Source organism: Haliotis rubra, unplaced genomic scaffold (genome assembly GCF_003918875.1).
Source record: "Haliotis rubra isolate DU_JTF1 unplaced genomic scaffold, ASM391887v1 Scf399, whole genome shotgun sequence".
Lineage (NCBI taxonomy): Eukaryota > Metazoa > Mollusca > Gastropoda > Lepetellida > Haliotidae > Haliotis > Haliotis rubra.
The window spans coordinates 291,741-318,069 of NW_025767078.1; the positions used below are offsets into that span (position 1 = coordinate 291,741).

Sequence of the window (26,329 nt, forward strand, 5' to 3'; positions counted from 1 at the left end):
TAGTGTTGGAGATGCATCGCAATATATATCATAATATGAAAATCATCTGCAATACCCACCCCTAGTCAAGTATGAGGGTTCTGAGCCTCCAAGCAGGAATGGTGTAATATTGAAATCTTTGTTGTAATCATTATGTCAGGGCATGCCTTGAGCTTACTGCCATAATTGTTTTATTGTGACGTGTAAGTATAATATGCTGGGCTTGTGAACTTTGGAAAGTGGACAAACTTGAGGAAGGTGCACTGATCAAGTACTTATAGAAAAGGGTGTATACAGGACACATCATATCTGCCACCTTGTAAATAGTTTGACTTTGAAGTATTGTTGGTATGGTATGTTCTTGCTTGTGATTGGATGATGTTGAAAGTCAAGGTCACAACGTGAGAATTACGTGTCCCACATTCAAGCTTGTGACCTAACATGGTACAAACCTTACATGGTTGTACCATGTACCCTGTTGCGCAATCATATGACTTTGTATGATGTACCTCATACAATGGCGTACCATGTACTACGTACTGTGCATCCTGTCCCTTGATGTACCATGTTTGTACCCTGTACGATGGTGTATTGTGTTCTAAATACTTTGTACCCTGTCCCATACTGTACCTTGAGCCATGTACTTTACACCTCTATAACAGCGTACCATGTACCCATGTACGATGGTGTACTGTACTTTGTACCCTATCCCACCCTGTACGATGGTGTACTGTACTTTGTACCCTATCCCATACTGCACCTTGAGCCATGTACTTTACACCCCATCGTACAGCGTACCATGTTGTACCCTGTACGATGGTGTACTGTACTTTGTACCCTATCTCATACTGCACCTTGAGCCATGTACTTAACACCCTCTATTACAGCGTACCATGTTGTATCCTGTAACGATGGTGTACTGTACTTTGTACCCTATCCCATACTGCACCTTGAGCCATGAACTTTACACCCTCTATTACAGCTGCATCATGTTGTACCCTGTAATGATGGTTGTACCCTATATACTGCACCTTGAGCCATGTACTTTACATACTGCACCTTGAGCCATGTGCACCTTTACACTTTGTACCCTATCCCATACTGCACCTTTGAGCCTCTATTACAGCGCACTCATGTTGTACCTGTATTTTTGTACCCTATCCTATACTGCACCGATGGCGTACCAGTGTTGTACCCTGTACTGTACTTTGTACCCTATCCCATACTGCACCTTGAGCCATGTACTTTACACCCTCTATTACAGCGTACCATGTTGTACCCTGTACTGTACGATGGTGTACTGTACTTTGTACCCTATCCCATACTGCACCTTGAGCCATGTACTTTACACCCTCTATTACAGCGTACCATGTTGTACCCTGTAACGATGGTGTACTGTACTTTGTACCCTATCCCATACTGCACCTTGAGCCATGTACTTTACACCCTCTATTACAGACAGCGTGTACCATGTTGTACCCAATACTGCGAAAGGATGGTGTACTGTACTTTGTACCCTATCCTATACTGCACCTTGAGCCATGAACTTTACACCCTCTATTACAGCTGCATTCATGTTGTACCCTGTACGATGGTGTATGCCTGTACTTTGTACCCTATCCTATACTGCACCTTGAGCCATGTACTTTACACCCTCTATTACAGCTGCACCATGTTGTACCCATGTTAATGCGATGGTGTACATGTACTGTTTGTACCCTATCCCATACTGCACCTTGAGCCATGTACTTTACACCCTCTATTACAGCGCTGTATTGTACCCATGTGTACTGTACTTTGTACCCTACTATACTGCACCTTGAGCCATGTAATTTTACATCCCTCTATTACATACTCATGTTGTACCTGTAATGATGGTGTACTGTACTTTTACCCTATCCTATACTGCACCTTGAGCCATGTACTTTACACCCTCTATTACAGCAGTACCATGTTGTACCCTGTAACGATGGTGTACTGTACTTTGTACCCTATCCCATACTGCACCTTGAGCCATGTAACTTTACACCTCTATTACAGCGTGCACCCCATGTTGTACCCTGTATGATATGTACTGTACTTTGTACCCTATCCTATCCTGCACCTTGAGCCATGTACTTTACACCCTCTATTACAGCCGCACCATGTTGTACCCCTGTAACGATGGTGTACTGTACTTTGTACCCTATCCCATACTGCACCTTGAGCCATGTACTTAACAACACCCTCTATTACAGCAACGAGCACCATGTTATACAAGGTTACTGTACGATGCAATTATGGTGTACTGTACTTTGTACCCTATCCTATACTGCACCTTGAGCCATGTACTTTACACCCTCTATTACAGTGTACCATGTTGTACCCTGTAACGATGGTGTACTGTACTTTGTACCCTATCCTATACTGCACCTTGAGCCATGCTTACCATGTTGACCTCTTACGATGGTGTACTGTAATCCTATATGTCAGCTAAGGCAGTTTTGTGGAAGAGACATTCGAACTCCGACCCGGCGTCCTACCAAAGGCGTTAAAATATGGCACTTGTTGGTCCCTGCCTGGCGCTTGGCATTAATGGGTACAACAAGGACTGGTCGGCTCGGAGTCAGTATAATGTTTCTGAGTGGGGTATTCATGCTTCACTGCGGCATGGTATCTCATTGGGCTAGCACTATAAAACCAGCTTCAGTCTGGGCTAGTACAAGCAGCCGCACATACACATACACACGCATGCATGTCGTCATATGAGCGAAATATTCTCAAGCACGACATTAAACCCAATTCAACCACCACCACCACTGCACCTTGAGTCATTATGTACTTACTACTCGGTACCATACTGTACCTATTGCCTCAACAACTCTAAATCTTCCACATTGGGACCTAGAGTTATCTTTCCTTGATACCGGCTCCCTATTCAGCTGCTGCCTCTGCAGTGACAGGTGTCTATCCATCTTCACTACACAAGGCTGAGCTGGGAAGATGGCGATACCATCACAACCAGCTTCTCCATCCCACGCAAGGGTTGCGCTGACAACGGGATAATCCATTACCCGACATATTCTATTTCAAACATTGTCAAACATGTTGCTTTACTTAGACAACGAGCATATCATTAGCTCTGATGAGGTCAAGGTTACTCCCTACGAGAGCACAATTATGTTTCTATTTGCCAAATTCATGAACATGCAAATACAGTGTCTGTAGTATTCATGCCATCGGTGCACAGGAACGTCTGGCTGGTGCTTCAGATTAAAGGAAATATTTAGAATTGTAGGGGTATATTTGTCTTGGCAGTGTTATGGTTACTCTCTTTGTTTACAAGTTGGCTTGGAGAGAAAAGAAGGGTTTAACCATGTTTTGTTAAAAAGTATCTCCCAGGTACTTCTTGGTTTGTTTTTGTCTTGCTGAGGCTCAGCCAGAACTGTGGTATGTTGCAGCCATTTCTCAATGTGACAAGCTGGAACTGACTGCCAGTGTTCGTACAACTTACAACCTTTTTTTTTGTTTTGGTTTTTGCAGATGATCCAGTCTTGAATCTTTCAAAATTTAAAAAACACATTAGCGATATACTTTGTGCAGTTTGTTCACATTTTTGTCATTATTCATTTTTCAAGCTTTCATTCAATGAAATCATCATAAATTGACACAAATGCATGGCAACTTTTAAAAAATCTTTTTTTGTCCTTCTTTGAAAACAAAGCTGACCTGTTTTAGGCAGCAATCTATTGCTAGAATGCTGACTTCAGACAACTTTCTCTTGCTGAGTCATATAAATAACATTATATCCCTTCCAAGTGGATAGTGGTGATTAACTCTCTGCCTGTTGGTCTGTGTCGTTACAGATGACCTGATTGTAGAACCACATCTATTAAATACAACACCCATCGTCTATAGTTCAGCATCGTAATTATTGGACATAATCCAAGTTATATTAATAGAAATCTTGATGGTTATTGACCGTTGTGGTTGAAGTAAATACTTGGCATATTTCCGGCATCTACATACTGTAGACTGTACAACACTCCATTGAAACAGGTACACAGGTAGGAATGGCTTGTTAGATGGCATCTCAGTTTAAACTGTCAGGGGAGGTAACTCAGAGACATGCCAGATGGCATGAGGCTAATAAAATGTGTGCAGAATTTGAATTATGGTTTACTGTAAATAATGATTAAAGTATACAGTTCAACCAAGCTTTCTGTGCTTGTTGAGTTGTGTTATAACTGAGTAACAGTCTTTTGATTGAATTGTGGAGTCTGTATTCACAAACTAGAATGAAAAAAGATAAGGCAGTTTGTGAACATTTCATGGTCCTCCAAGATCAAGGATCAACACCGCCTCCGTGGTGTAGTGGTAAGAGCGTCCGCCCGGAGAGCGGAAGGTCGCAGGTTCGATCCCCGACCGCGTCATACCAAAAGACGTTAAAATATGGTACTTGTTGGTCCCTGCCTGGCGCTCGGCATTAATGGGTACAACAAGGACTGGTCGGCTCGGAGTTTGTATAATGTGTCTGAGTGGGGTATTCATGCTTCACTGCGGCATGGTATCTCAGTGGGCTAGCACTATAAAACCAGCTTCAGTCTGGGCTAGTACAAGCAGCCGCACATACACACGCATGCACGTCGTCATATGAGCGAAATATTCTCAAGCACGACGTTAAACCCAATCTCACCTCACCTCAAGGATCAAACTCCTTGCAGATCTGGTTTTCAAATGCACTAACAATGGATATTGGCACATGCAACTCTGTCCGTCAGACCATGGGGTAACAAATTCTATAAAATACAGGGAGAGAAATATGTTCTTAGATCCCAATTCACAGTCCATTTGATATCATAAGTCTGTTACCTGCTTCAACATGACAGTTTGTATGTCTTTTCAATTTTCTGAACTTAAGGACTTTTCAAATGGACATTATTTACCAGCAGCCTTCCTTGTATTGGAATCTGATCACAGGATGCTGCTTTAAAAACAAGCAATTTATATGCAATCAGTGCAGCATATCTTGCTGCATGCAAGGGGCATAACTCCAGAGAAAGCAGGTGATATGTCACCTGGGTTGAGTTGTATGTTTATCATTGTAACCAGAAGCAGGTGTGGGCAACCAGAGGTAATGGGGCAGACAAGAGGGTAAAAACATGCAGGTGGAATACATTACCTTAATGAGGTAGTGGTCGGAAGATGCATTTACTTACACTGCTATTGCTATCAGTGTGATGATGCCTCCTTTAATCAGAGTACACACACAACTGAACAAACACGATGGGTAGTTCTCATTCCTTATAATGGTGAAATATTTGCATAATATTTTCATATTATTTTATTAAATACAGTTGTTTTTTTTGGTAGATATAATTTGAAAGATTTATGTGGTCAAGGTGAATTGTTATTGTTGTTTGGGTCAAATGGTGATTCCGGGTTAGAGTAGGTCTCTAGCAACTTACTCTAAGACACCCAGTACGTATTCTAGGTTAAAATAGTTCCTTAACAACCTTTCCTGGTCTACCAATAAGCTTCAAGTGGTGATCCAGGTTAGAACCGGTTTCCGGCAAGCTATGCTGGTCATAAGATTGTGGATTGGTTGGTTAGGCTTGGTGACTTCGTTCATAGCATGTTATTATACCCTGATTGTGTTGGGTGTTGCTCATAATATTGCCATAAGTTTGTCTTGTCCAGAATGTGGATTAGTTGGTCAGGCTTGGTGACTTAGTTCATGGCATGTTATTATACCCTGATTGTGTTGGGTGTTGCTCATAATATTGCCACAAGTTTGTCTTGTGCAGAATGTGGATTAGTTGGTCAGGCTTGGTGACTTAGTTCATGGCATGTTATTATACCCTGATTGTGTTGGGTGTTGCTCATAATATTACCACAAGTTTGTCTTGTCCAGAATGTGGATTGGTTGGTCAGGCTTGGTGACTTAGTTACCATATCATGTTATTATACCCTGATTGTGTTGGGTGTTGCTCATAATATTGCCACAAGTTGGTCTCGTCCAGACTCAATCAATTTTAGGTAGCTCTAGTATAGCTAGCATATTGCTGAGTTGATAGCTGAGCTAAAAACAAACAAAACCAAAGTTTAGTTCAGCTGGGTGTGGAGGGCTGACAGAAGGTCAGGCAACTTGATTGCAATCTGTGACAAAGTCTGACTTACAGGACTTCTATTGTCTCTTGGCATCAGTTTCCATGGAGTTTATGTTACTATTATAGAATTATTTTCTAGCTTAACTGTGTGGGGGAGGGAGGGGATGCTACAGGACAATTCCTTCTAACCTGAAGTTAGCTGTGGACAGGGATGATGTAACTTCCTGGACAAAGTTCAGTAGGTGTATTGGCATAGTATGGTTAAGTTATAAAGGCTGTTCCCATGCCATGAAGCAGTCTTATTGCTAAGACTAGCACACCTATATGTCACTGTATGTGTTTTGTTCCCAGATGGGAATAGTCTCAACACTGGTTTCTTACATGGCCATGGAATGAATTCAAAAACTTTTGCATTGGGAACCATCAATATGGTAAAATATTTGGTTCTCAAACAAACAGCTCATGAAAAAGGAGCTTTTGCAAGTGTTTCTAAGGAACAGAATAAACAGGGGAATGTATCCTGCCGTGTCTGAGGCAAAACAATTAATTTATGAAGACATTGTGTAATGCACCTCAGTGAATCTCTGTATGTATCAACAGCATCACTGTATTATGTAAGGCTAATGGTTCTCACACTTCTCACCACAAAGCATGCTAAGTGAATGGTTGATCCTGAGCCAAGAGGTGTAATTGCTGCTTCAATTACCATACTCTGAGCTGCACTAATCCTTAGCAGCAGCTGAGGAAAACATCACTTCAGGAGACAAAATAGTTCTGAGCTTATTTTGAGATCTGATGATCGCTAAATGGGCCAAGAGACGAAACCTCACCCACACATTTTTGTCAGTACCAAAATACTTCCGTATCATTTGATGTGTCGATAATCATGGTAATTAATCATAATGGGATATTGCTCATCCGTTATTTCCCGTATCATCCATGCAGGGGAGCCTGATGTAGTTGTAACATCTTCATATGTTTACATTGTCGAGAGAAAAAACAGGCCTTGGAACTGGGTTTGAAGTGAATGTGTATTTTACCATATTGACTGTTGTTTTTGAAATTTGAACAGGTGCATATTTTTCAGCGGATTGCATTTCTAAAGATACAGTGTGTGTACCACAGAACACAGGAATGTGGATGAGTGTGGAACGTATATGTGAACGTTCGCGTTTTGGAAACATTGAACGCCTGATTGTACAGATCATTGGTTCTGGTTTGATGCATCGGTTCCATGGATGTTGCTGTTGCTGTTATTTAACGAAGGGATCTTTGCATGTTGTGGCCATCTCGTTAAAGTATATATTGACAGAATCATTCATTTACAGGATATCTTGATTTTTTGCCAAGTGATCGTTTAGTGAGGGCATCTTATCCATTATTTTCACCTTGATACATTCGATCACTGGATGTCATGGATCATCTTAAACAAAGTGATGTTTTAGTGGATCATTCGCTGGATGTCATATTAAGTGTTACTTAGACAGAATCATTCACTCACTGGATGTTTTAAGTGTTATTTTGATGGAATCATTCACTCACTGGATGTTTTAAGTGTTATTTTGATGGAATCATTCACTCACTGGATGTTTTCAGTGTTATTTTGATGGAATCATTCACTTACTGGATGTTTTAAGTGTTGTTTTGATGGAATCATTCACTCACTGGATGTCATGTTAAGTGTTATTTTGATGGAATCATTCACTCACTGGATGTTTTAAGTGTTATTTTGATGGAATCATTCACTCACTGGATGTTTTAAGTGTTATATATTTCAACAGAATCATTCATTCACCGGATGCCTTAAATGCTATTTATACAGAATCATTCATATTCACTGGATGCCTTGTTAAGTGTTATTAAATACAACCATTCTTTTACCTGATGTTTAAATGTTATTTGTTTTAAGTGTTACTTAAACAGAATCATTCACTCACTGGATGTATTAAGTGTTATTTATAGAGGATCATTCACTGGATGTTTTGCAAAGTGTTACTTAAACAATCATTCACTCACTGGATGTATTAAGTGTTATTTATAGAGACTCATTCACTGGATGTTTTGCAAAGTGTTACTTAAACAATCATTCACTCACTGGATGTATTAAGTGTTATTTATAGAGAATCATTCACTGGATGTTTTGCAAAGTGTTACTTAAACAATCATTCACTCACTGGATGTATTATGTGTTGTTTGTAAAGCACCATTCATATTCACTGGATGGTAAGTTTTACTAACATGCAGTTATTTACTGGACATCACAGAAGGTGTTTAGCAAAGTGATCTTTCTATGACCAACTCATTGACTGTAATATAGACAACATCATCTTGATCATGCACTGGGAATCACTTCCAATGGTGTTTCCCAGAGTGATATATGTGAGCTGACCCTTCAATGTGTCCAACACAATGTTACTGTCATGTCATGTTGCTTCATTGGTTGTCATTCATTGGTTGATACTGAAGATACTGGACCACCTGAGACAAGCTAATCATTAAGTGCAGTTTAATCTTATGCACTTCAACATATACTTGTGATATGTGCAGCAAGTGTGAGGTAAGCCAAGTGGATTATTGAGCATGGTTTCTTAACATACTCTTCAGTCAAGACTGTGTGCAACACTAACTTCGACTTGGTTGCTACAAATACCACTAGGATTGTTTCCAGTGGCATTCGGTGTGAGACAAAGACTGATGGCTCTAAACAGTGCAGAGTTAATGTTGTGGAAATAGAATAGATACCTTTAACTTAGTCATAAAGCTGCTGCGATAACATGGACACAGCTGTTATTCATGTTTTATGTTTGCTGCATGTTTAAGGTGAATTATGGTCAGTTTATAGAGGATGCTAGTAGACAGTCAAGTGTGGCTCGTTTTGCTTTATAATGTTAAAGTTCACTGGACATTGTTCCCAATTGTTGAATGAGAAACAACTAATGAGAGATTCCCTGAGTTTATTTGATAATTTAGATGAGAGCAGCCCTGAGCCCACCGTGGCTCTTTAATGGTAGTTCATGTTTTATATTTACACCTTATTTTACCTTATGAAGGTTTAGAACTAGTCTGCAGCATCTCATGTTTGCTATAAGAGGCAACTGAAAGGATCTGGTGGTTGGGGTTCTCTGAAGGGTTTTGATGTATGTCAAAACCTGTTGTGATATTGTTGGAATATTGTTAGAAGCAGCATATGACCCAACTCACTCTCTCACTCACTGATACCAATTACAGACGACAGATGGTCAGTCAGTGGATTGGCTGGTCAACACAGCAATGATATTGCTGGAATATTGCTGAGTGTGGGGTTAAAAGCAAGCACATTTTAGGCAAAATATTACTTGATTGTTGTGCTAAGTGTTTGTTGTTTGTTGCAGGGGACACCGGTAAATACTACTGTGGCATGAAGGTGTTGTCCTGCCCATGCTGCGATGGCCACTGTGGACCTGACAATGGCTGTAACTGCCCGGCCTGTCAGAAACTGGACCAGGAGGAATCAGCGCTGTTGGCGATGGAGGCGACGCAGCCCAAGCCATCGATGCCTGTCATTGAGTCGTGGACTTGGGGGCAACAGCCAGGTAGGTGTATGAGTGTTAGATGAACTTGTGGCTGCAACCAGGTACATGTAGATGTATGGATGGGAGGGGTTTTGTTAGGGCAAAAACCAGGGAGGTGTATAGTAGGAGAGAGGATTAGAGGAAGCAAGAGTCAGGTATGTATAGGGATAGGGGAAAGGATGGGAAGCAAACTTTCACAACCCTGTGAGGCTTCTAATCTGTGAAAGATTTTTAAAGAATTTTTTAATAGTTTTCAGATAAAATAGACACGTTCATATTATTTTGATTCAAACAATGTTAAGGGATGTGGAGAGAATATTGGTAGATAATTTTTCAAGATATATGTCTTATAAGTTTGGTAAATATTTAAACATGATGTTACTCCTCCATGCATTTCAGACATCAACAAGCTCAAAGAATGCCTACATTCCTTATTACATGAGCACCAGCAACTGTGTATTCAGTCGGCAGCGACAACGTTGTCGGCCACGCGACTACACCAGCGACTGGCAGTGTTGGAGCGATACTTCACCGCCGTATGTAGACAGAGTCCTTATGACAAACGGGCTCCAACCAAGAAAAGACAAGCCAACCAGAGCAACCTCAACAAGCAGAAAAGGTGGGCTGATGGAGGAGTGTTGATAAATATTGTGTCAGATGTGATTCATGTATGCAGCATAAAACAACATTCAGTCACTGATTCACACCATACTCAAGTTCAAATTCCACTGAATCCTCATAAAGATGTCCTAGCTAACATGTTAGAAGATGGTACTTGTTGTCACCCTGTCTAGTGCTTGGCATTAATGGGGTGGAACGAGGACTGGATGTCTCTGTGTCTGAATGGGGTATCCTTGTTATACTGTGACACATACCTACTCTATTGAATTGGCATAAGTCTGGACTAGCTCAAACAGCCACACACATGCAGGTGCAAAGTTATGTAATTGAAATGATTTTGAAAGCTCCTTTTCACCCTTCACTGGTTGGTTTGTCCCATAATGCTCCTTGGTTACATCCAGGTTGTATAGTGTGACCTGACCACTGTGAGTCTCTACCTGAAGTCAGCTGACCCATGAACTGAAACATGTGGGGTAGCAGCATCAAACCCAGACTCACTCACCACTCTTCCATGTCAGTTGTAGCAGGAATCATTTACATGGAGCTTCGCCAAGTTTTCCCTTGTGGCATCAACAACTGGTGTTGATGATGTTGACAGTGGTGTGGATGATGATGGCTGTGATGTTGATGTTGCCTGTTGTACAGATGGTGTTGGTGTTGTTCTGGATGATGTAGGTGGTGGTGTTGATGATGTTGACAGTGGTGTGGATGATGCTGGCTGTGATGTAGATGATGTTGCCTGTTGTACAGATGGTGTTGGTGTTGTTCTGGATGATGTAGGTGGTGGTATTGATGATGTAGGTGGTGGTATTGATGATGTTGACAGTGGTATGGATGATGCTGGCTGTGATGTAGATGATGTTGCCTGTTGTACAGATGGTGTTGGTGTTGTTCTGGATGATGTAGGTGGTGGTATTGATGATGTTGACAGTGGTGTGGATGATGATGGCTGTGATGAAGATGATGTTGCCTGTTGTACAGATGGTGTTGGTGTTGTTCTGGATGATGTAGGTGGTGGTATTGTTGATGTTGGCAGTGGTGTGGATGATGATGGCTGTGATGTAGATGATGTTGCCTGTTGTACAGATGGTGTTGGTGTTGTTCTGGATGATATATGCTGGTGGCATTGATGATGTTGGCAGTGGTGTGGATGATGCTGGCTGTGATGTAGATGATGTTGCCTGTTGTACAGATGGTGTTGGTGTTGTTCTGGATGATGTAGGTGTTGGTATTGATGATGTTGGCAGTGGTGTGGATGATGCTGGCTGTGATGTAGATGATGTTGCCTGTTGTACAGATGGTGTTGGTGTTGTTCTGGATGATGCAGGTGGTGGTATTGATGATGTTGACAGTGGTGTGGATGATGATGGCTGTGATGTAGATGATGTTGCCTGTTGTATAGATGGTGTTGGTGTTGTTCTGGATGATGTAGGTGTTGTTCTAGATGGTGTAGGTGGTGGTATTGATGATGATGGTGTTGGTTGATGATAGCAGTGGTGGATGATGCTGGCTGTGATGTAGATGATGTTGCCTGTTGTACAGATGGTGTTGGTGTTGTTCTGGATGATGCAGGTGGTGGTATTGATGATGTTGGCAGTGGTGTGGATGATGATGGCTGTGATGTAGATGATGTTGCCTGTTGTACAGATGGTGTTGGTGTTGTTCTGGATGATGTTGGTGTTGTTGATGTTGGCAGTGGTGTGGATGATGATGGCTGTGATGTAGATGATGATGTTGCCTGTTGTACAGATGGTGTTGGTGTTGTTCTGGATGATGTAGGTGTTGGTGTTGTTGATGTTGGCAGTGGTGTGGATGATGATGGCTGTGCTGTGATGTAGATGATGTTGCCTGTTGTACAGATGGTGTTGGTGTTGTTCTGGATGATGTTGGTGTTGGTGTTGTTCTGGATGATGTTGGTATTGTTCTGATGATGTGGGTGGTGTGTTGATGTGACAGTGGTGATGATGATGGCTGTGATGTAGATGATGTTGCCTGTTGTACAGATGGTGTTGGTGTTGTTCTGGATGATGTAGGTGGTGGTGTTGATGATGTTGGTGTTGTTGATGTTGCAGTGGTGTGGATGATGATGGCTGTGATGTAGATGATGTTGCCTGTTGTACAGATGGTGTTGGTGTTGTTCTGGATGATGTAGGTGGTGGTATTGATGATGTTGGCAGTGGTGTGGATGATGCTGGCTGTGATGTAGATGATGTTGCCTGTTGTACAGATGATGTTGGTGTTGTTCTGGATGATGTAGGTGTTGGTATTGATGATGTTGGCAGTGGTGTGGATGATGCTGGCTGTGATGTAGATGATGTTGCCTGTTGTACAGATGGTGGTGTTGTTCTGGATGATGTAGGTGTTGGTGTTGTTGATGTTGGCAGTGGTGTGGATGATGATGGCTGTGATGTAGATGATGATGTTGCCTGTTGTACAGATGGTGTTGGTGTTGTTCTGGATGATGTAGGTGGTGGTATTGATGATGTTGGCAGTGGTGTGGATGATGATGGCTGTGATGTAGATGATGTTGCCTGTTGTACAGATGGTGTTGGTGTTGTTCTGGATGATGTAGGTGTTGGTGTTGATGATGTTGGCAGTGGTGTGGATGATGATGGCTGTGATGTAGATGATGTTGCCTGTTGTACAGATGGTGTTGGTGTTGTTCTGGATGATGTAGGTGGTGGTATTGATGATGTTGGCAGTGGTGTGGATGATGATGGCTGTGATGTAGATGATGTTGCCTGTTGTACAGATGGTGTTGGTGTTGTTCTGGATGATGTAGGTGGTGGTATTGATGATGTTGGCAGTGGTGTGGATGATGATGGCTGTGATGTAGATGATGTTGCCTGTTGTAGATGGTGTTGGTGTTGTTCTGGATGATGTAGGTGGTGGTATTGATGATGTTGACAGTGGTGTGGATGATGATGGCTGTGATGTAGACGTTGCCTGTTGTACAGATGGTGTTGTTCTGGATGATGCAGGTGGTGGTATTGTTGATGTTGGCAGTGGTGTGGATGATGCTGGCTGTGATGTAGATGATGTTGCCTGTTGTACAGATGGTGTTGGTGTTGTTCTGGATGATGTAGGTGGTGGTATTGTTGATGTTGGCAGTGGTGTGGATGATGCTGGCAGTGTTGTTGATATTGATGCTGTCTACTTCCAGTTCCTCCTCAAAGCCAGCAGAGAAAGCCACAATGGGACTTGCAAGAGTTGGATCCAGGGCAGCTCTGAGCTTTGCCTTTGCATTCCTACGACGAGCCTGGCGTTCAGGTGAAGATGCTGACTTGTGTAGTGAGCTGCTTCAAGAGTCGCTGGATGCCCTGCGATCTCTGCCTGAAGCCACGCTGTTTGACGAGGCCTCTGTCTCCTCCGTCTGGCTGGAGGTGGTGGAGAGGGCCACCAAGTTCCTCCACTCAGTTGTAGCAGGGTGAGTGTATAGTACTTTAACTCAAGACAGCCAGAACCTAAATACTGTTCGAAACAACATAAACACCTGGGAACATCTAGGCTAGAATTGGTCTTCAGCAACTCATGCTTGTCGTCGAGGCGACTAACAGGATCTTATGATCAGCATCACTGACTTGGTTGAAAAATTTCATCGTATCCAATGCGTAGATTGATGCTCATGCTGTTGATCACTGAATCCCAACTAAACAAACAAACACTTTCATGTGTAATGCAATCACAATTTTTTAGAAGTAGGGAAGTACAATAATGAGTACAATATCAGAGTAAGTGCAGCATTTCAATACAGATTCTTGTTCTGATTGTCAAGCAGGAATGTTATCCATAACCTTTGTCATTATGGTGATATAATCAGTTACACAATAGATGTAGTAAGGAAAGAAAAAGAGAGTACCCTTCAGTTTATATGCTAATAGAATGCTATTTAATCATCATGGACTAACTCACGCACTCACTCACTCACGCACTCACTCACTCACTCACTCACTCACTCACTCACTCACTCACTCACACTCACTCACTCACTCACTCTGTCGTTGTTGCTGTTACAGGGACCTGAGTGGCAGCAGCAGTGCCCGAGGCTCCAGTAAGATTCCTGTACAGGACCAGCAGATCGCTCTAGCTCTCCTCCTGGAACTAGCAGTACAGCGAGGATCTCTCAGTCACATCTTATCATCAGTATTACTTCTCCTCAACCTCTGGAACAACAGTCACCATGAATACGACAACCGTATCAGCAGCAGCCTCATCTCTGCACCACTGCTGCCGCTGATCAAACGTTTCGAGAGTGTCCACAATTCTAAGTCAAGGATCTTCGAAATGTCCAGATGGGACGATGTAAGTTGAACCTTCCAACATTTGGACATATGCATTTTAGGGATTCTCGGTGCTAATTGGCCAATATAACATCACACTGCTTAATTGCTGAGAATAACATGATATAACATCATCCATTGTGCCTGACATCACAAGTTGCTGCCAGAACTCATCTGAACAATAGGTTTTCTTCAGTGAAGTCTATGAGTGCAGTTGCATGTTACATTTTTTTCTTAATTTAATCCACTGAAAATATGGACTTTTAGGTTATCTGTCCCTCTTCAATAAATTCTGAAATGGACATTCACAATTCATTCATTTAGGACAGATAATCACAGTTCCTTGATTCTTGTTTATTCTCTAATGAATTAATCTTTGGTACAAATCATTCAGCTCAGGCTGATTATCACCTGCTTGTTTACAGGCGGGTTCATTCCATGTGAGCCCAACGGAATGTTTCTTGCGATATTTGACGTACCCTGAAGACGAGAACACGGCCGTGGACCTGAGACAGAGTGCCGTGGTCATCATGGCCCATCTGGACCGACTGGCCGCACCCTACCTACCACCCAGCTCCAGCCACAAGGTGAGTCAGTGCACACCAGTAGTTACTGTACAGGCAGTGAGTGAGTTGGGTTGAACACTGCTTGTAACTGTATTCGTATTCCAGTTATATCCTGACCTTACTTCTTTGAGAAGCATTTAAAAGTTGGATCAATAAGGAAAGATGACAATATATGGATGGACATTGAACAACTTCTTTATTACAGTGAGAGTTACGTTTTATCACTTGTTTGATAACAGTGTTTGAACCTACACCGAAACGTCGCGGTCTCAGTAAAGAAGTTGTTCATCCATATATTGCCATCCTTCCTTATGTATAAGCTGAATATGACTGGGAAGCCCAAAGTGATAGGTCTGGGCCAATTACAACATCTGATGATGAGCTTTAAAGCTTTCTTCGGATATTAAACGAACATGCTGTGATACTGTTCAAAATGGCACTTAACCAAGCTCACTCGCTCCAGGGCAGTGGGGTAGCCTTGTGGTTAAAGTGATGGCTTGTCACTCTGAAGACCTGGGTTCGATTCCCCACATGGGCACAATGTGTGGAGCCCATTTCTGGTGTCCCTCGCCACGATACTGCTTTAATATTGCTAAAAGCGGCGTAAAAACATACTCACTCACTCACTCCACATAGGTATCATACTTTAGGCCAGTTGCAATTCCTGAAGATTACCGGCTGACTATAAGCTGTTGTGCCTGTAATGTGTATGTAATCTGGAGTTTGTTTCCCCTAGAACCACCGTTCAGCAGTGACACAAGAAGTGATGGGTTGGGGGTGGCTGGGCTGGATGGGCGGAACCAGCAACAACGGACCACACCTCCTGGACTTCTTCAACGACATGGGCGGCATCCAGCAGGTGGCGTGTGCAGAGAGGTGTCTCCTGGCGCTGACGAGAACTGGACGTGTGTACACCATGTTCTACAGCTCTGAGTCACAGGTATGTAGCACACCGGACATTGATGTTGGGGCAGTGGAGATGCCTGTAGATTCTCACATGGGCTCACTGAAATTTCAAGACTATAGTCATTCACTAACTTTATACACCTGTGGCAATGCCAGGTCAGAATTCTTCACAGTTTTTCATGTTTTTCAAAAGAGCTAGGTGTTGGCTTGGCTAATTGTGTGTCATCTTTCCCCAAAGTTGTAGGATGGTGATCTTACTATCAACCACTGGTTTGTGTGGCCCAGATTCAGTTAACTACAGGCTTCAGTGATATAGCTGGAATATTGATGGCTGGCATTAAACAACAAAAGCAAACATTCACTCACTCTCTTCCCACTCCTATGGGGGCACCAGGGTAGCTGAATTGATGAAGTGTTTGCTTGTCACAGAAATGGCAAGGGTTTGATTCCCTACAATGGTACATAATATACAGTGGAAGCTGTCTAAACCAGCACTGGTCGGGACTGAAGAAATAATCCGGATTAGACAGCGCCTTTGATTGTAGAGCTGACACGGTTATCTCCGACTAGAAGTTGACCAGTTTTGTCACTCTCATATCCAATGCTGTATCACAATAAACCATGTCAACCCACTAGTTACATGTACAACTATACCCATGCTGAACTAATATTAAATTGTCTTTATCGGCAACCATGTAATCAATGCAGGATTAATTAATGAGAATACACATTAGGTTGACTCCTTGCCATGTGCCGGATTAGACAGCGCTGATTACTGAATAAACACATATTCGGTTAGCTCATTTCATAGCTGAGATCCGGAATTGACAGCTGCCGGATTGCAAAGCTGTAAAATGATGATAAATCTACTAGCCACGGATGGGACTGAGATCTTATTCCGGTGTTGACAACTTGCCAAATTGGACAGCTGCTGGTTTTGACAGCTTCCACTGTATAACCCAAACCTAGTGTCCCCAGCTGGCATGTTGCTGAATGAAGTTAAACCTTACTCACTCACAGCCACATGTATTTTTATAAACATTGCTCTGTTTGCAGTCCCCTCAACCTGTGGGTGGGTTCGGAGACAAGGAGGTGATCAAGCTGGCCGCCCACCCTGACAGCAAACACTTCCTGGCCCTCACAGCAGAGGGGGACGTCTACTCCTGGGGTAATGGCGATGGTGGGAGGCTTGGCCACGGGGACTGCATGTAAGATTCTTTTCAATCTTTGTTCAGCTAATTTGCAACCTAACCTTCATTTGCTAAAAAAAGGTATTTTATGAATGATGGAGAAAGAAAATACATTTAAATATATGCCATTGTGAATAATCATATATGTACTTGCAGTAATATTCAGATATAAAATATTGTAAGTGGTTGAAAATATGATAATGAGAATATTTATAATATACTCCTGTGTGAAAAATCTAACATACACACATGTAAAACTGTGCTTAAATGCAAATATTATAAGACTCATGTGAATGTAATGATACGATGATGCTAACTACATCTATATCAAACAAGCTTATAACAAACTGATGGAAATAACAAAGTGTTTCCTTTTTGGACCACTTGCTGTATATTTCAGTTGTAATGTGTATAAGAAACTGGACATATCAAACTCACCATACTGGTCCCTTACGAGTTCATTGTAACTGTAGACCGCCTCCAGTGGCTAGAGTGTCCGCCCAGAGAGCGGAAGGTCGCGGGTTCGAACCCCGCCGCGTCATTCCAAAAGACGTCAGAATATGGTACTTGTTGGTCCCTGTCTGGCGTTCGGCATTAATGGGTACAACAAGGACTGGTTGGCTCAGAGTCAGTATAATGTGTCTGAGTGGGATATTCATGCTTTACTGCAGCATGGTATCTCAGTGATCAAGCACTGTAAAACTTGCTTAAGTCTGTGCTAGTACAAGCAGCCACACATGCACATGCATGCATGTCATCATATATAGTGAAATATTCTTAAGTGTATTCTTATTTGTTATTATTAATGTTGAAATATAATTATGCTGCTGGATTAGATATGAACTGATCTGATAAGAGACAACTCTCTACAAGGAAGAGACCTTGTTGGTCACCTTCAGTTCTGTCTCTGAGGCAGCAGAAACCTGCTTCAGTGAGATAATGATGTGCTCTGTGATGCAGCTCCCGTGACGAGCCCACCCTCATCACAGGCATCTCTGGGAAACACATTGTGAACATCTGCAGTGGCAGCACCTACAGCACCGCCGTCACCGCCAACGGTGAGCTCTACACATGGGGTCGGGGCAACTACGGCCGTCTAGGGCACGGCAGCAGCGAGGACAGCACCTACCCCAGCCTCGTCACGGCACTGAAGGGTCATCGAGTCATCGACATCGCATGTGGCAGCGGGGACGCACAAACTGTTGCTGTCACAGATACTGGTGAGTAGAGGTCAAATATATGTTGTTATGAAGAGTAAGTGGGTGATTGAGTATGGAGTTAGCAATATTCCAGCAATATCATGGCAGGGGACACCCAAAATGCTATTCCCACATTGTACCCATGTGGGGAATCAAGCCCAGGTCCAAGCGGACTCTTTAAACCATTAGGCTACCCACCACCCTGTTGTTGCAATGGGATGTTTTCTATTGATAACCATATGCAAAAATATGGATATACTTTTCGTATATCGACGTCCGAAAGTGTTTGCTCATCACGCCGAAGACCCGGGTTCGATTCTCCACATAGGTACAATCTGTGAAGCCCATTTCTGGTGTCCCCCGCCATGATATTGCTGGAATATTGCTAAAAGTGGCGTAAAACGCAACTCACTCACCTTATTTTTCAAATAGGATTAGTTTGAGACCATTGTTATTCTAAATTCTTCCATACAAGAAAAGCATGTTCGCACTACTCCTTTATGTCCATTCTCATTGGAGACCTGAGTGGACCTAACAGAAACCTTAACCACTCTTGCCGATCAACTTGTCTTTAAATTCTGGCAACTCTATATATGTTTGATGTTTCATGGAATCAACTAGGTCCACTTGTTATTCATAGCAATTGTCATAACTTATCTGTAACCTAGTTGAGATCAGTCTTTATGATCAATCACTGGAGTGCCTGTCATGATTTTTACATGTCCTGCTATGATTTCACTATTATTTGAAGTGTTACACTATAAACAGGTGTATGTACTTATGAAACTACCCACAGGTGCTGTGTACTCGTGGGGGGACGGGGACTACGGGAAGCTAGGGCGAGGGGGCAGTGACGGGTGTAAGACCCCCAAGCTGGTGGAGAAGCTGATGGGCCAGGACATCATCAGAGTGTACTGTGGGGCTCAGTTCAGTCTCGCCCTCACCAAGGCAGGGGCCCTCTTCTCATGGTGAGGATATGTGTATTCAGCTTCGGTACTTCCTCCTGCATGGTTTCTGACACACATAAATAGACACGAACAGATACACTGACACTTACAGACACACACACACATGCGTACACATGCACGCACGCACGCACGCACGCACACACACATACAGTCTAGCTCTCACCAAAAGGCTCTGTGCTCATCATGCTTGAAAACGGTATAAGCATCTATACCAAAACATCGCAATTGTACAATAAAGAAGTTGATCATCCATAAACACTTGTCATTCCTCTGTGCTCATAGTGAGAATGTTTGTTTGGCACCATGCTCCTTTTGTGGTCCACAGTTTGCAAATTGGGTCTCTTCTGGCCCTCACCTCACATTGAGCTTACTCGCTGTGATATAACTGTAGTTGTATTTGAATTCTTTTGTTTATTTGTACTTTGACTTCTGCTGAATATTTGTTACAAGGATTAGAGTCTGATGCATATTTAACAACCCTCAGCAAAACATATGTGTCCATACATTCATAAACTGTCAGTTATGATCAAATTCTTGTCTTCCTATGTAACAACTGCAGACATTCAAATATAGCGCATGTTTTTCGGTGTCTGAATATCAGTGATTTTTTAGTGGATTACATGTTTTCAAATCATCACAGGGGCAAGGGAGATAACTACCGTTTGGGACATGGCTCAGAGGACCACGTGCGACACCCGAAGCAGATTGATGGGTTGATGGGGAAGAAGGTTGTAGATGTTGCGGTGGGGTCCATGCACTGTGTGGTCATCACCGAGGACGGGGAAGTGTTCTGCTGGGGGAAGAACGAGCAGGGGCAACTTGGGGATAACTCAGTCGGGAACATCATCGAACCCACGCTGATGTCTGGCTGTGAGAGCAGAAACATTGTTGGTGCATCGTGTGGACCCTCTCAGGTCAGTGACTTTGTCTTATTGTTTTGTGTACTTGTTTTTTTGTAAGTTCTTTTTGTAATTATTAACATATATTCATGTTAACATAGCAAATTGATGTACCCTGTGAAGATCCAGGTTAGAATGAGCTTTCAGCAGCCGAGAATGTAGATCAATGCTCATGCTGTCAATCACTAGATTGTGTGGTCCAGATTTATGACCACTGTCGCATAGCCATAGGAACCAACTGCTTCTCAAACATCAAACATGCAAAAGAATACTTATGTAAACGGAAGAAGTTAAGTCTAAGCTATGTGGGTTATAATCTGGTTTATATCACCAAGGTGTGTTTGTGCCAAGAAAGACTGCATATGGTCTTCATACACAAGATCATATTAAATCAGGAAAGAAATTGGGTTGGTCAACTGACATCCAAAGACTATTGAATATTGAATTACACTACTTATGCCACAACACATCATATACATGATACAATACTTATTTTTAAAGACAGACAGATAGATAGTTAACATTCTGTCCACAGACCTTCATCTGGTCCTCCAGTGGGCACTGGTCAGTTGGGTCTCGCATCCCCTTCACTGTCGACATCTGCAAGTCCACGTTTGAGCAGCTGAACGAGATGCTGACAGAGGTGTGCGAGGGGATGGATGGGCGGAGTGACTGGCCGCCACCCCAGGAGAAGGAATGTATGGCTGTAGCAGGGCTCAACCTGCTCAATCTGCAGGTATGGATGTGTCTCTTCTTGCTTTATTGGTACGTCTAGTTCTTTTTGTGAGTGAGAGAAGTATAAATGTTGTGTAGTTAGGATCTTGGCCAAGGATATATTACTTGGAACCTACTTTGCCCAGGAGTTCATACGTAAAAGATCAAAACCGACTTCGAGGTTTTGTTTGAAAAAGTAAGCCCACGACAGAGGGAAATTGCGGAGGGCCTCGGAGTCGGTTTTGATCCAACTTATGAATCGACCGAAGATATATTTTAGATATAATTTTGATATTTAGTATTTACTGTTGAAATCAACTGGGATACGACTGGCAGCCGACACCTGTTGGAAGCTTTCAATAATATGATATTTTACTATCGAATTCAGTGATAGCAAGACAAAGTTAGATCAATGTTCAAAGCAAGTAATAAATCAATGTCAAGGGCTATTCCTAAAAAAATCCCCAGGATGCGGGCAATTCTGAAGAAAATCCACGGGATATCTTGGAGAATGCCCGCGAAACTACCTGCAGAGGTTTACTCGGTGAAAGGAGAAACTGGCGAGACAAATGAGTGACGTCACTGGAGGTTTATAAAGGGGAGACAAATAGACCAATAGAATTCTGGAAACCTATTCTTTCCTGAAATTCCCACAGAGGAGATAAATACAGAGACCTGGGAAGCTATTCTGATGAGGAGTTCCCTTGGGCAGACAAAAATTTATCACTGGCAATACATTCCCCATGGAATACATAATACAAGAGACTTATTCTCCAAGGAAATTCCCAAATACAGTGTTCAAGGGGCGTATTATACTTAGAAATTCTCATAGACAAATATAGCATTCCAGCACTACAAGGGGTAGAGATACCGGGTACCTAGCTAATATATAGTCTGCCCTGCCACTGGAAGAGAAGTATTTGTAGAACGGAGCCATTCTGCCCTCTAATCCTGTATAGAGCGTCCGCCCGGAGAGCGGAAGGTCGCGGGTTCGATCCTCGACCGCGCCATACCAAAAGACGTTAAAATATGGTACTTGTTGGTCCCTGCCTGGCGTTCGGCATTAATGGGTACAACAAGGACTGGTCGGCTCGGAGTCAGTATACCGGTAATGTGTCTGAGTGGAATATTCATGCTTCACTGCGGCATGGTATCTCAGTGGGCTTAGCACTATAAAACCAGCTTCAATCTGAGCTAGTACAAGCAGCCGCACATACACATATACACGCATGCACATCGTCATATGAGCGAAATATTCTCAAGCATGACGTTAAACCCAATTTCACCTCACCTCTAATCCTGTATGTGGACAGCAGCATGCAAATAGAATTGAAATATTGCCTTCTTCTCCTAAACACATTGCCTGTTTGTGTATTCAACCATTACTGACATTGAGAGAACAAGGAAGAAAACAACAACATTCATCCCCACTGAAGGACACCATGCCATCTTGTTCCAGCTCCATGCAACAGTGTCTCAGGCGGAGGATGTGGAGTGTCTCGGTCTGGGGCAAGGCAGCCCCCTGGTGGTCAGCTTGAAACAAAGAGTTGTGGCCCTTGCAAGTAACTCTGGTGTTCTGAATACAGTCCAGATGGCAGCACAGGCCACGCTGCAGAGCGGCTGGTCCATTCTGCTCCCTACAGCGGAGGAGAGGGCTCGTGCTCTGTCCTCGCTACTGGCTACTGGAAGTAAGTATAAGCACCAGCTGGATGCATAGAGTAGTGCAGTGTGCCTAATTAATGAGGATTCCTAGGTTCCTTGAGGGCTTCCATGGTGATAAGGGACACCAAGACTTGAGGGTTTGAATTAAGGTTGTGATAAGGACCCAAACATTCATGCTAACTTTTATGTGCTTGTAAGAATGGGACCTTGTCCTTATGTTATTGGCTGAAAGAAGATTTAGGTTGGATTTGAAAACAGAAATCTTCAAAGGGTTTTAACCAAATAGGATTCTTAATAAATTATTGAAGTTTATTGTCTTATTTAGTTCAGTGTGAAAAAGTTCTTAAATGACAATTCCCCACATGGGTACAATGTGTGAAGCCCATTTCTGGTTTCCCAAGCCGTGATATTGCTGGAATATTGCTAAAAATGGCGTAAAACCATACTCACTCACTTAAATGACAATTATTTTATAAGTTACATCAGCATTAATATCTGCAGACACTTAGAAGTATTGGAATAATAGAGCACGCCAAAGTCATCATAGTAATATAGATATTGTGTTGAGATTCAGTATAAAGCATTTGTCTGCTGTAATAGAGGAATCTCCTGGTATTGTCTCACATGTATGTGATGGTACATTCCTGGTTGTGTTCAGGTCGCGACCTGACAGTGATGAGTCCAGGTCAGCGGTTCATGACGGACCTGCTGGTCAGCAGTCTGATGGCCGAAGGAGGGCTGGAGTCAGCTTTGCAGGCAGCCATCAAGAAGGAAATCCAGGAAATAGAAGACAAGAAAGTAGGGTCACTCTCAGTGATGATGAGTGCCTGGCATAGGTGTTGTGTTTAGGAAATTTGGCAGTCCCAGCAAACACAACTTTGCCCATTGGTTATAAGTTATATGATCACAAAGTAGCATCACTATGGTTTGCAATTCTGATGAAGTTTTGAGTAGATATAAATTATTGTCAAACCCGTGAAGATCTGGGTTAGTATTGATCTTCATCAACCCATGCTTGTTGTAAAATGTGACTAACGGGATCGGGTTGTCTGGCTCACTGACTTGGTTGACACATGTCATCATATCCCAGTAGTCCAGATCGATGCTCATGCTGTTGATCACTGGATTGTCTGGTCCTGACTCGATTATTTACAGGCTGCCACCATACAGCTGGAATATTGCTGAGTGCGGCATTAACAACAAACAAACCGGTTGTCACTATACAGTTATTGCCGATTTATGTTGGTTTGTGATTGGTACAAGCTTTTTCCTCCTCCAGGAGAAGGAGAGTGAGACAGGGGAAGACAACTCTGAGGACGGCAAGTTGAGTGAGGCCACCAATGCGGAGAAGTCTGAGCAGTCAGTGATTGAGAAGGCGGGCCCGACAGCCAAGGGGGGAGACCTGGACACTAAGGCAACCATCCCCCTCCTGCAGCTGATACAGCAGCTGCTCAGGAAGGCTTGGCGGCTCACTACACTCACACAACAGCAGGACCAGTAGCTATACACAACAGCAGGACCAGTAGCTATACACAACAGCAGGACTAGTAGCTATACACAACAGCTGGACCAGTAGCTATACACAACAGCTGGACCAGTAGCTATACACAACAGCAGGACCAGTAGCTATACACAACAGCAGGACCAGTAGCTATACACAACAGCAGGACTAGTAGCTATACACAATAGCAGGACCAGTAGCTATACACAACAGCAGGACCAGTAGCTATACAACAGCAGGACCAGTAGCTATACACAACAGCAGGACCAGTAGCTATACAACAGCAGGACCAGTAGCTATACACAACAGCAGGACCAGTAGCTATACACAACAGCTGGACCAGTAGCTATACACAACAGCAGGACCAGTAGCTATACACAACAGCAGGACCAGTAGCTATACACAACAGCTGGACCAGTAGCTATACACAACAGCTGGACCAGTAGCTATACACAGTAACAGCAGGACCAGTAGCTATACACAACAGCAGGACCAGTAGCTATACACAACAGCTGGACCAGTAGCTATACACAACAGCAGGACCAGTAGCTATACACAACAGCAGGACCAGTAGCTATACACAACACACAACAGCAGGACCAGTAGCTATACACAACAGCAGGACCACTAGAGTAGCTATACACAACAGCAGGACCAGTAGCTATACACAACAGCAGGACCAGTAGCTATACACAACAGCAGGACCAGTAGCTATACACAACAGCAGGACCAGTAGCTATACACAACAGCAGGACCAGTAGCTATACACAACAGCAGGACAAGTAGCTATACACAACAGCAGGACCAGTAGCTATACACAACAGCAGGACCAGTAGCTATACACAACAGCTGGACCAGTAGCTATACACAACAGCTGGACCAGTAGCTATACACAACAGCAGGACCAGTAGCTATACACAACAGCAGGACCAGTAGCTATACCACAACAGCTGGACCAGTAGCTATACACAACAGCAGGACCAGTAGCTATACACAACAGCAGGACCAGTAGCTATACACAACAGCAGGACCAGTAGCTATACACAACAGCTGGACCAGTAGCCATACAATAACAGCAGGACCAGTAGCCATATACACAACAGCAGGACCAGTAGCTATACACAACACACAACAGCAGGACCAGTAGCTATACACAACAGCAGGACCACTAGCTATACACAACAGCAGGACCAGTAGCTATACAACAGCAGGACCAGTAGCTATACACAACAGCAGGACCAGTAGCTATACAACAGCAGGACCAGTAGCTATACACAACAGCAGGACCAGTAGCTATACACAACAGCTGGACCAATAGCTATACACAACAGCAGGACCAGTAGCTATACACAACAGCAGGACCAGTAGCTATACACAACAGCTGGACCAGTAGCTATACACAACAGCTGGACCAGTAGCTATACACAGCAACAGCAGGACCAGTAGCTATACACAACAGCAGGACCAGTAGCTATACACAACAGCTGGACCAGTAGCTATACACAACAGCAGGACCAGTAGCCATAATACACAACAGCAGGACCAGTAGCTATACACAACAGCAGGACCAGTAGCCATACACAACAGCAGGACCAGTAACTATACATAACAACAGGATGGTAGCCATACACAGTAAAAGACCAGTAGCCATACACAACAGCAGGACCAGTAGCCATACACAACACAGCAGGACCAGTAGCCTATACACAACAGCAGGACTAGTAGCCATATACACAACAGCAGGACCAGTAGCTATATACACAACAGCAGGACAAGTAGCTATGCACAACAGCAGGACCAGTAGCTATATACACAACAGCAGGACCAGTGGCTATACACAACAGCTGGACCAGTAGCTATACACACAACAGCATGGACCAGTAGCTATACACAACAGCTGGACCAGTAGCTATACACAACAGCAGGACCAGTAGCTATACACAACAGCTGGACCAGTAGCTATACACAACAGCAGGACCAGTAGCTATACACAACAGCAGGACCAGTAGCTAGCTACACAACAGCAGGACCAGTAGCTATACACAACAGCAGGACCAGTAGCTATACACACCAGCTATACACAACAGCAGGACCATGTAGCTATACACAACACACAACAGCAGGACCAGTAGCTATACACAACAGCAGGACCAGTAGCTATACACAACAGCAGGACCAGTAGCTATACACAACAGCAGGACCAG

At 43.2% G+C, this 26,329-nt stretch overlaps 1 protein-coding gene across 1 annotated transcript in view; it reads left to right on the plus strand.

Annotated features, from left to right (window-relative positions):
- LOC124287017 (E3 ubiquitin-protein ligase HERC2-like) overlaps positions 1–26,329 on the plus strand; it is a 177,279-nt gene that overhangs the window by 61,719 nt on the left and 89,231 nt on the right. The window contains 14 exon segments of the mRNA XM_046723473.1: positions 9,440–9,640; positions 10,019–10,238; positions 13,404–13,667; positions 14,257–14,542; positions 14,946–15,107; positions 15,823–16,026; positions 17,049–17,200; positions 18,143–18,402; positions 19,178–19,349; positions 19,990–20,263; positions 20,784–20,984; positions 22,422–22,650; positions 23,283–23,422; positions 23,904–24,079. Coding sequence (XP_046579429.1) covers positions 9,440–9,640; positions 10,019–10,238; positions 13,404–13,667; positions 14,257–14,542; positions 14,946–15,107; positions 15,823–16,026; positions 17,049–17,200; positions 18,143–18,402; positions 19,178–19,349; positions 19,990–20,263; positions 20,784–20,984; positions 22,422–22,650; positions 23,283–23,422; positions 23,904–24,079 — 2,941 coding nt within the window.